At 36.7% G+C, this 12351-nt stretch overlaps 1 protein-coding gene across 12 annotated transcripts in view; it reads right to left on the bottom strand.

The window, feature by feature from the left end:
• Positions 1-12351, bottom strand: part of COL19A1 (collagen type XIX alpha 1 chain) — a 179456-nt gene that overhangs the window by 53761 nt on the left and 113344 nt on the right. For all 12 annotated transcript variants that reach the window (XM_064412323.1, XM_064412330.1, XM_064412329.1 and 9 more), the window contains one exon: positions 6937-6990. In XM_064412323.1, the coding sequence (XP_064268393.1) occupies positions 6937-6990 (54 nt within the window). The remainder of the gene's footprint in view (positions 1-6936; positions 6991-12351) is intronic.

Genomic DNA, 12351 nt, shown 5'->3' with positions numbered 1-12351 from the left:
AAGGAAGAAATGAAATCTGTATCAATTTTAATACAAGTCCCTTCTGGTATGAACAACATTCTTGTTCTGCAGCATTTTAAAACTCTTTCCACTAACTCAAAGCCAAGTTTTGATGTAGAAGCAGCTCCTAGTGAGTAAACAGCAAAGTTTTTAACCTGGGAGTACAGAAAGTGAAACTGAGGAAAGCAAGAATTCTCCAGAATATTAACTTCCTAGTTTTATTAGCATTGCAAGTTTTTATTCAAGTACACATGTTTTATCAAGAAATTCAACACTGAAAAAGGAACTTCCTGATCAAATGAACATTTAGGATAGAAAAACTGAAAAATGTATTTGGGAAAAAGCATTTTTGGACATTAAATCCCCCGATTTTTAGGCATATTCTCCCAAAAAGCATGCCCTCAACAATATTTTTAAGTTTGGTAGATGGAGCAGAACACAGAAAGTACAGTCAGTTCTTATGAACCAAGACTCAATTAAATTTACAAATTAGCGTAGCTACTCTCTTTGAGTTGAAGCTTTCACAAATGCAAAATAAACAACAATCACTCATGATGGCTGTAAGAAACATTGAACTGTATTAATAAAATTACAATATAGTCAGGTAAGTAATTTAGCCTGATTGACCCGGATGTAACACAGACAGGGCACAAAAGCAACTGTCCTCCTCTGGGGCTTTTTGTAATTACAATTGATCCTCTGCAGCTTTTGTCTTAGTGTGCATACTAGGAAAACTTGGAGGCCACATGAAACATCCAAAACGTTTCACTCCCTCCTTCTTCCCTACATTGGAAGGGACAAAAGTGCATTCCTGTTATTTCAAAATGAAATGTCACTTCAAATTTATGTTAAAAATAAGATCAACATGCTCGTGATGTTTTTATTATGATCTCACTCCACTCTGATTTCTGAAGTTAATGGCAGAATTTTTACTATGACATCCATAATAAAGCTGGCTAATCAGAACTGGGGCTGAAGCATAACGACACTGCCTAGACATCTCAACATCAGCACTGTAAACCTGCTGAGTTGAATCCTTGAACCCAGCATTCCTGGAGAATACTGAAATCCTGCAAGGAGTCAAAAATAAGAACTTATTTTCCCTCTGCATTTGACACCATGTACCATGCTTCTTTTACTGTTTTTCCACCACCAGAACTGCTGCAGCCACACAACCCAGGAAGAACTTAATGCTGTATCTGCCATCAACCCCAAATTCTCAGACATTATTTGTACATAAATAAATAATTTTTGACAGGATGAAAAGTACATTGGCACAGTTTTGAAAAACAAACATATCCTTAAAAATCCCCAGAATGTCTCACAACTAAGACAGTCAAGGAGAACTTTAGGCGTTTGGGTTGCTTTCTTGAGTATGCCACAGCCTTTGAGTTACCAGTTCAGTATTTTCCAAAAACTGACATAAATTAAAAAAAAAATATATTTCCATCAATTTTCTATAATAAAAAAATGTAAAAGAAGTGTACAACAACAGAAAATATTATTCAAGACTTTTTTCCCTAAACTGTAGTGTCCTTCCACAGTTTCACTACACTTTTACAGTTGCCCAATCTACTCTGAAGTCTCTACAGACTAAAAAAATCCCAGCAGGATTGGTTTGAAAGTGGAGAAGCAATGAAATTAACAACAGTTGAAGAATTATTGTACCAGCAGTTTCTAGCTTTTGAATGAGAATTTTGCACATCTGCCACTTTGAAGCTCACTTGAGCAGGATTTCTTTTTTTTTCTAATGCCAAGTTGTAAAATTGAAAGAAGTAAAGCACACAGAGTAGAGTTGTGTGGATAAGAAAAGAAGTGAAAATATGTCCTGATTGTTTTCCAAAATTGCAAACAGGTTTCAGATGTTATGTCTACAGACAAGGCAGGAATAGAAACACAGGTGCTTAAAGGGAAATAGCTCCAAACTGTGAAATTACTGGGGTTTACAATGTATTTTCCTCCCTTAACTTTTATAGTTCACCTGCATTTCTACAAAGATGAGACTGTTGAAAAAATCTACCCAATCTCACAGTCCATGCATAAAATGGGTAACAAGTAAATTGCATTGGTTGCATCTCAAAAATAGGCCATTTCAGAGAACACAGCCTGCAAGGGACTCATTGCAGTTCCTTTATCCCTGTATTTCACTTTGGTGCCTGTCCATTAAAATAAGACACTATTTTTCTGCTTATTTTAATGCAAAACATCATGAAACTCATCAGGGCAGATGTACAATATTGCATAACTATTCCAAAGAGAAAATGGAAAGAATGATGAAAACATGATGTCTGCCACAATATGACACAAGAAATAAATTACATTTTGATATGGATAAAAAACCTTAATGCATAGAAACAAGCAATGTGACCAACCTTTGCCAGCCATTCTCCCACTATAATGTAAGCATTTCCAATATTCTTCTAAGAAGCAGCTGAAAGTCCAGGAAAAGTGGAGAAATGCTACTGACAATTTTCACTTATCATTACTTTGATTTTTTTTCTTTATTGTAATTAAGTGATAACATTCACTCACTCCCAAAATATTGGTAGAGGAATGACAATATTTCCTGAGGCAGAGGAAATGAAATTTCCAAGGTGAACTGCTGGCTACTTAAGATAAGTAGCCCCCACTAGTTTGGGGGCACTGACATATGTATTGAATCACAACACCAAAAGTGTTTATAATTAAATGAAGAAGTTCAAGGGAACTCCTCTACTGCATCACATGAAATGCAGACAAAAATGAAACCCTGTTTTAATTTAAAACTTTAGGGAGAAACACAAAGCTCATATTCCAAGCAAAAATACTTAAGAAGATAAAAAAATATGAAGTTCGGCTTCTTGCAAAGGTAAATGATAAACTAAATGATGAGCTTCATAAGCTGTAGCAACTGTGAAATGAATCAGTTATATTGATTAGTTGAAAACAATAGCTTAGCTTTGGATGTATCAGTTTAAGAGAATGAAGAATTGTGATTGCAGTTTACTAGCCTGTGATGTAACACACCCTAAGTTTCTTTCCCACCTTGGCCACAGATAGGTTGGACAAGATTGTGTTTGGCCAGAACAGACAGTCCTCATGCTTCTAACCTTTACAAACCAGGGCTGATAACATTTCATTTTGCTAAAGAATAATTGGGCAGAAGTCAGACTCATCTCAAAGATTTATTTTTTTTTTTTATACCGGTGCAAGTCTGTAGCACAACTCTAGCTTAGCACTCTTGATTTTAAAAACAAGCTAACTCACTAAAATGGGAACTATTAAGAAATGGAATTGTTCCAGTCATAACAGTTCCAGTAGAGACAGAGAAAATTAGGACAGGAAAGATAAAGCTAACCCTCAATGGAGAAATGAATTTTCTGTTCTGTCCTGATTCATTTAAAGGTAAAAATAAATAATCAACAAACCCCCAACCTCAACAGTGACAGAGATCAGGGACCCCATTCTGTGTTGCTGAATCCTATGGAAATTTAGTTAGTAGCTATGGCAGAAGAAAGCAGTCAGCTCAGTTCTGCAGTCTGATCAAAACGCTGTTCTTACAACCTTAAAGCATCCTATTATCATAGTAATTATTTTTGTTTCATAAAATCAGCATTTAAACTTCAGTGAAGAGCCATGCTGAGCAGGGTAACAGCATGTGACAGTCTCTCTTTCAGAAGACTTTAGAAGAAAATGGAAGTAGGCAAACACATAAAATACATTTGAAAGGTACAAAGATATTGATTTTACAATCACAATTTTCAGAATGCTTGTGAGAGCAAACTGAATAGTGTGTTTAACAGAAGATTTTCACTGCTATCCAGGAGCTTTAAAAGTGGAGAAAAGGTCAAAAAGCACTAGAGGGAGCTGCTGCTCCACTTGGATTCTTGTATTCAGCACAAATTGCTACCTGCTGGATTGAGACGGGTGTGAGCTCCCATCTCGGCTCTCCCGTACTGAAATCACAAAACAGTACTCAAAACCAACAGCAGACAGCAAGGATGCATACTACAACTTCTGAACCAGAAGGGAATCAAAGAACACCTTAAAAGTCTATAGTAATAGACTTTAAACAAATACAAAGGAGGAACATATTCCATAAATTTACAAAAATATTTTTTATAGCTGATCAAAATCCTCAATGGCTCCTTACCTTTTGTGAGCACAGTATTTGTTCCAAAGAGAAAAAAAATTAGTATAAAAGAAAGGATAAGGGAAAAAAAATTACACAAAAGAAAGGATATCTGGAGGAAATTTCATAGAAAGTCCCACTTTAACTGAATAGTTTCATTACCAGATGCCAATCAATCTGCTTCTGACAGTGATGAAGGTTTTTAACCAAAGCTATGCAGATGATGTTAAGGGACTAGAAACTCACACCAAGCATTAATTTTACTGAAAAAAAAAAATCCCCAGAAATTAGGTTAGGGAAAAAAACAAAAAAAAAAAGAAAAAAGATGAGATATTGAGAGAAGGTTAGAAAAGTCTAAAATGCTGCTGTGCTACAAGTAGATTTTTTACTATAAACAGATGCTTTTACACTCCTGTCACATGTAAGCACAGCATGCTGACTAATTTTACCCCAGTCTTTTCCTCACACATCCCTATATGTGCACATTGTTATTAGGACTGTTCTTTATAATAAATACCTTGAGTATTGTATTTTCTTATCACAGTTTTTATGTTTGCCTTTTTTTTTTTTTTTGGCCAGTATTGAGCACTTTACTAATATCTAAATGAAATACTCAACATCATGGCATAAACTGATAAATAAATTAGGTAAATTTATTAATTTCAAATACACACTGCATGCTCTAGCTGCCCTAACAATTAATGACTGAATCTCCTTTTTCTCAAAAACAAATGTCCTATTTTTTTGAAACATCAGACAAAACCCAATTTTTATTTTTTTTTAATACAGGAGAGTCTAATTTTTACATATTCAGTCAATCTGTTAACCACTTTGTTCCCTGTGTAGGCCAAATTTATGACAGCAACTACTCTGAAGGTGTGACTTTTCTGTTGCACTTTGGAAAAGCCAAAGTAAGGGCTAACAATGCGTCCACATGCATGAAGAAGCTGCTTACTATTAGGAGAGAAGGGTAACTGGAAGCACAGCAAAACTGAATATAGCTTGAGCCTTGAAAAAGAGAGGGGGAATGATGGATCCCGTTGAAGTTTTTTTAGTGCATACAAGCTGTGGCACTTGAAGTATGGGGATCCTGCCAATGCATGTTAGCAGACATTACTGCTTTTAGAGTATGCCTTTTCTACGTGCTATCTTCTCAACCTTGGATGAAGAACACAAGATGGTGGTATAGCTGTATTCAGAATGAGGAGTGTATCAAGAGAGTTATACCAGAAACAAATACTTTAAACCAATATTTAGGCCATGGCTGTTTAAGGAATGCTTCTCTGTATGTAGTACTAGGCTACAGTGCCCAATACAGAGTTCTTTGTGGTGATGTTGCCATGCTGACAAAGTTGAGTTTTCCACTTGCTGTAAGAAAATCTGAGCTACGTCTCAGTAATAGAAGTGCAATTTAGCTTCCTCTCAAGATTTCTGGTATATCTGTCAAGGATCATACATCTTCACAAGCCTGACCTGCCAGCAAATCTAGGATGGCAGAAATCTGTAACGCAGACACAGCTTTTCACTAGCTGACAAAAAGCTAAGTAGATTAGGTCTAACATTGACCTCTGCTACGGTTTGCTTTTTTATCCTTTAAAGGTTATATTTGGCACTTGTATTAAGAAAGATTCTGCATCAGTCCTTTCCTCTGTTTGGCCTCCTGCAATCTGCAGTACCATTTCAGCATTAGGACTGTGCAAAGGACTCAAACACACAAGGCTTCAATATGACTATGCAGGGGAAAGGAGTGAAAGGGAGGGATTTTTAACTGGTTTTATGCAGGATAAATGAATTCCATCATAAATGCCTCTTTCTGAACACATTTTGCAAGAAAGAATTATTTATGAAATGTATGCAGTTTTTGTTTTGGATGAGGGTAGATGACATCTGTTTAATTTCAGTCATTGTATCCCATGCAGCAGTCTCTTCTCTACATATAAGACCAGGTTGAAATATTTGAATCAAATGTTCAGATGCATAAACCACAGCCTTTATCCAGGTAAGCAAAAGAAGGAATTATAAGTTTTTTGTTTTATAATAAGAATGTAAAGCAGCAGAAGTTTACTTAATCCACAAACAGCTGTTTTGCCTTTGTGCATGATAGCATTCTTACAATACAATGTACAGAGAATTTTATAAGTATGACCAAGTCTTCCTCTAACAAAAAAAAGGGCTGCTTTCATTGAAGACTAATATACATTCAGGCCTGACTTGAATTTTAAATCCTTTATCTTAAAAAAAATAGAGAAGAAAAAGAAAATCCCAAACCTCTTAGATCTGAGCTAAACCCTTTAGTTCTTCATATTACAAATCCTTTCATAAAGTCATGTATTTCTTAATCTTTTTAATTCTTCAGTCAACTCATTTGAACTACAGCTGAGTGCTCATTCCAGTGCTGGGTATAATCCTCCCCATCATTCAGACAGTTGGCACATGCTTCACACAGTCCTTCATCTTTCAAATTACCCCTCTGAGACAGAAATTATCCCTTCTTCTACAGAGCATCATGCATTTTGCAAAGGGAATGAAAGCACAGTATTCACAGCTAGCATGCATGGCCAGTCTTCCTTTGAAATGCCAATTTCTGCTTCATCTGCTGAGGTTTCCATCTTGTTCTTTCCCTCCTGTAGTCCCTCCTACTTGTGGACCCAGTCCTTTTATTTATGTTGGAACAAAGGTTTACCAGCAGTAGGTGTTTGATACAGCAGAGTACACACAGGTCAATTGTTTTAAACTATAATTATGATCCAGTAACCTGCTATAAAAGAGTTAATGAAGTCCAAGGACAGAGTGAAAATCTCCCATTCCCCTCATTAGTTACTTACTGGAGGTCCTGGTGGCCCCGGTTTTCCTGGAAGGCCTGGTTTGCCTCGTCTCCCCTGGAAACAAAAAAATTACTACAGACATTTATAAATGCTGTGGTTAGGGATTGACTTGGAATAAGAATTTTAAGAAATTATTTGTTGCCTTATGTGTTAGGAAAGAAAAAATCCATGCAAAATGAATTCTCTGTATCAGTCACAGCAATACTATCGAATATGAGTAGTTCCAGGATTGCTTTTAATAGTTATAACAAACTATATTTGCATCTCCATCCTGGTAACAATGTCACATTTTAAAGATTTGTCTCAAATATGACTGCACATAGGGCTATTAACAAATAACCTTGATGAGGTGTAAAGAAATTACATTTGTATGAACACACCGGAACTTGGGATGTAAAACTGTGCTGCAGCACAGCCAGTAGATCTGTGCAATATAACCCAACTAACAAACACACATACCTTCTTCTCTGTGATAATGAGCACAAAAGCCAGAGATTTATCTGCAAAAACAGCTCACCTTCTTTGTGCAATTACTACCATCTGTGTATATATAATGCACATGCAAAATCATTTGCATTAAAACTTAAAGTCCATAAAAGTCTACTTAAGGGAGACTTTGTACTCAGTTTCTAAAAAACACATGCATATGTAACTATTACAATTTTTTAGTACAGAGTTTGCTTGAACAACTGTTTCCACATATGTTTTTTTATAGAAAGATCAACATAAAAATGGAAGTAATTTACAAGAATTAACATCTTTATTGCCAAGCTGAAATCTGATGCACATTTTTTAGTAACAACAGCTGAGAACAACTAATATCTAGGTGCAAATGGCAAAGAAAAAAATGTTGTATCCATTAAGAGTAAACTTTTCCCTTGCATATGGCAAATGTAAATTAATGTTAAGCATTAGGGAGGTGTCCTGGTGAAAACTTGGCTTAAAAAGTGAAAAAAATAAAATTCTGTTCACAATTAACACATAGGGATATTTCTGTAAACTATGCTCTTTACTTCTAAGCCTGCTTCGGTAGTTTCTTAAATAACAGTGTCACATAGACTGCAGAAGTGTTCTCAGGAACAGAAAGAAACCCAGTTTTGCTATTTCCAGGTGAGAGCCCTGATCTGTAGGAAAGCACTCTCATGCTGTGCGTTTCATTAATCTTGATCTATGCTGTGGGGATGTCAGTAAGGCTGGAAAATCCCTCACAACCCTGCAGCTCTCCAGGGCAACCTCTTGCCCAGAAGCCAGGGACTCTCCTGAGAGTGGTGGGTATCTCAAGCCCTTCAAGCTGAAGAAGAAACAGAACAAAGATTGTGTGGATGTGTTTCAGCCATTGGGCTGTGCCACACAGCATGTACACTGCCACCACGGTTTTATGAATGTCCTCAGCCAGTCAGTGTGAAACAAAACCACCTCAGCATATTTGGAGTGCCAAATTCCTGGGTCTTAACTAGCTGAGACATATGTTATGTGCTGAGCTGTTTAATCCCACCAGTACTTGCACATGCAGGGCTGTAACTGGGGCAGCTAAGGGTAAATTTTTAGAACCAAAATACAGAACTAGGTGCCTAGACTGGGCTCAGGGCTCCACTGGCCCTTACTGCCCACCTCCAGCACCTCCTCTGCTGTGTTGGTGACACTGTCCCTGCAGCCCCAGGACCAGCTAGGGCTGGCAGCTCAGCTGGGCTAAGGTGGAGCAGGTTTTGACTTTGGTCAGCTCGCTGATGCTGCTGTTCACTGAGCAACGGAGGGGCTTGCCTGGCCTGCCAGGGCACAGCACCAGGGCACACAGGCACGAGCAGAGGGGGCTGCACACAGCTACATCTATAGTTTTGGACTGACCTCTGCTCCGGAAATACAGGTGAAAACTGATATATCCTGACTTAAAAAAAAAAAAAAAAAGAAAAGAAAAAAAAGTAAACTTACTTCCCTTAGAAAGTAGGAAAAACAGACTGAGAGGTAATAATGTAATAAACAAAGATAAATTACTCCATACTTTTAAAATAGTCCCTCCGAGTTATAATGATCTACAGTGTTGACTTCTTGAAGCACCTTCCTTTTCCTGTTTGAACTTATCTAAAGTATCCTGAGGATGACACTTAAAGTCACAGCAGTCTAAACAAAGTATCAAGGAAGTGTCAGGATGAAGAAGACAGGGCTTTGACTGGCAGACACAACTGTGAACGAGGTGTTAATTACACAGGAAAACATGGAATATGTTGGGAAGGCAATTTTATCTCTGTTTACAAGATGAACTAAAATGTGATTTACGACATAACAAAGACAAAACTTGATGAACTTTCTGAAAAAAAAAAAAAAGTTATAAAAAAATCCAAAAACTGGGGGTAGTTATTTTTCACCACAATTTATTAATTACTAGAACACATACCCAGTGAAACACAGAGGAAACATTTGCCCCACTTTTTATCCTATCATTATATTATTAGCCATTATGCAATGTTGCATGTAAAACCACACAGATCAGTATGAGGCATAAGCTTTTTATAGAGTAATAAAAGTCCTTTTTTTGCCTCCAAGCACCTTTGTAACCTGTCTGGTATTTTAAATTTAATACAGAAATGTATGAAATGCCACTACCTTTCAGCAATGCTTTTCAGATACAGAGACTTCAATGTTAGGAATACCCAAAACTCCACCTGCTTGTCAGCACTCCTGCTTCTCTATGATTTCTCAGCATCAGCAGAGGAAAAAAAAAATATATTAAAGTAAGAGTGTAAGTAGAAAAAATTGGTTTATGTTTTTGTTTAGGGTAATTAAAACAATTAGAATAATGTTTTTGACAAGCCCATTTTGATGCTGCCTTGGGCAGACCATGACTAAATATTTACATTTTGATTTTGAGTCATCCTTCTGGCAAGAAACAAGTGAAAAACATCTCAGTGCCCTCTCTGGTTTATAGATGGGGTTTAGCAGAGAGCTCGAGTTCCCATCTTCTGCCCAGCTGTGGGTCTTGGTAGCCCCATGAGAGCTGTATTTACTGCCACTCTGCTGTGGAAAGAGCTGACAGCCCACACAGAAGGCCTCTTACCTTCATTTAGCTTAAATCACTGAGCAAATATTGAGGTTATAAAACCACTCAAAATATAAATAAATGTCCTAGGCATCATATTGTTCATTTAACTAAATAAAAAATGCAATACCACCTACATTCACCTAAAAATGATACGTGGTGTCAACAAGTTGTCTAATGCTACTTAGAATACCTGAAGAAGACCAAAACAGTTGCTGCTTATTTCCTTTGTGCTGCATATATTTTTGCTGCCAATCAATGTGATAAGAAGTTTTCTAAATGTTACTGCCATTGTATGCTGTTTCCTTGACTCCTGCCCCCAACTAATTTGTACAGCAGGCTACTTTCCTCTTTCCCAAAGGACAGACTTCAGCTAGATCGTTCAAATGACAAATCATTCAAATAACAACTGCTTAGTTAGGGGCAAAAAAAAGATAAAATACTAAAAATAAAGTAAATGAGAGATTATATGCTTCAGGAAACCCAGCTGAGAGCCTAGCTGAAGTATGTAGTCAGCTGCATTCTTTATTCCCCTCTTCCTTCACCCCTTCTGTGAATTGAGATGCCTTGATGAGCTTGGCCTGACATGAGATGGAAAGCTCTTCAGAAGAGAGGCTCTGGCCATCCTCCCATAGGATTTGTGCTCTGGTTCTGACTGCTGCCCCTGGGCACTGCTGCAGGTCCAGCACGCAGTGCAAGAATTCAAAATCTGATTGCAACCCCCTTCTGTATCATGCCATATCCATCTATTCACGTCTCTCTAACTGTAGAGGAGTAAGATCTCTAATCCTAGTGTTTAAAAATAAACTGCAGATTATTTAAGGATAAAATCAAGTGGTTATGTAGGAACACTGACATGATTTATGGAGTTAATAATTTAAAGACTCTACACTTTAGTATGAAGGTAAAAGTTCTTAGAATAAACCCATGTGAATTTTCAAGGGAAAGTGCTAATTAGTGGTTCTTGAAACACATCATCACATTTCAAAACAAGAAATAGTTATAGGGAAAGTAGAAATCTTGGCTTTAAAGTCTTAACTACCGTAGTTGTTATGCAAAATTAATGAGGTTTATGTGATTTTTTTGCCAAGCTACACTATGATTCTCTTGGTTAATCTTCAAAACCACACTTAAAAAGGCACAGATATAACCAAAACAGGAGGTGAGTGGGGACTTAAAGATCCCTGTCTCATGGTGCCTGACCCACAGATGCCTGTCAGCACCCTGAGTACCTAAACACAGCCGCAGGAATTCAGCTCTGGCCAGTTAAAAAACCCTTCCTCCAGATATACAAATTTGCTACCAAGCAACCAAGTGCCAGTTCCAGTGCCTACACTATCTCAGATTACAGCAAGAGTTGGGATAGCCTCTCCCCTAAATAGAAAATCTATGTTGCACACAATGAAACCTTGTTAACTTCAGTAATACAGTGTTAGGATTTGAATGTACAACCCCTTCTTCAATCCTATTAACTTTGGCCTTGAGGACATATTATGGTAACCAGTATATTACAAATTAACCTCTGTATTAGATGTTAAACCTGAACAAAAATCACAGGAAATAAGGCCAGAAGGCAAGAAATTAAAATTAAAACGTTTGCAGAAATCAAGTGCAAGTCTGTTCATCATACCCCACTAAAACCTTTCACAGAAACAAGGCTCACAGAAGAACAGAGCACACACAGCCTAATCCCCTGCTTTGGGAGAAAAGTCAGTAGGGAGTTCCTCATGCAGAGACCTTCCTGCACTCAATTTTGGGTTTCCAACATAATTTTAGGAATGATTTACAAAATCTCTGGTTTCTTCGTTGTGACATTAATAAAATGGTTACAGAGAACGCCTAGACAGGCTACATAAAACAGAAATGAGTTTAACAAACAAAAGTAAGTTCCTAAACAGGCATAGCAATGCCAAGAAGTCAAATGCCATGACCTCTTTTGCCAATAAATCGCTAGACAAAATCCATCACAATTTTTCAAGTGTATCCATAAAGTTCAATTTTATGTCAAAACTACTCAAATAAATAGTTTTCAACTATATTTAGTTTATACCTTAATTATTATTATTATTAGATATAATTTCTTATTCTCTCATATTTTTATACCTTTCCCTAAAGGACATAAAAGAAATATTAATAATAAAGTATTTGGAAGAGAGTCTGAAATTCTAAAAGACCCTCTTAAAAGTTATATTATTTCTGCCAATCCATTAAACGTTAGGTTTTAATTTCTACAGTGGAAATTGACAAGGGAAAAAAAAAAGAATTTTTCTAACTGACAAATCTATTTTCAGCGTTCTAAATTACAACTGTTTCATTCCATTTTTAAATGTCAAAGTGGGAAAAATAAATATTTTTAAGCTGTATCCTAATTTCCTGGATAT

Source organism: Passer domesticus, chromosome 3 (assembly GCF_036417665.1).
Source record: "Passer domesticus isolate bPasDom1 chromosome 3, bPasDom1.hap1, whole genome shotgun sequence".
Lineage (NCBI taxonomy): Eukaryota > Metazoa > Chordata > Aves > Passeriformes > Passeridae > Passer > Passer domesticus.
The sequence above is the reverse complement of the archived record's forward strand: the minus strand, read 5'-3'. Positions and strand labels throughout refer to the sequence as shown.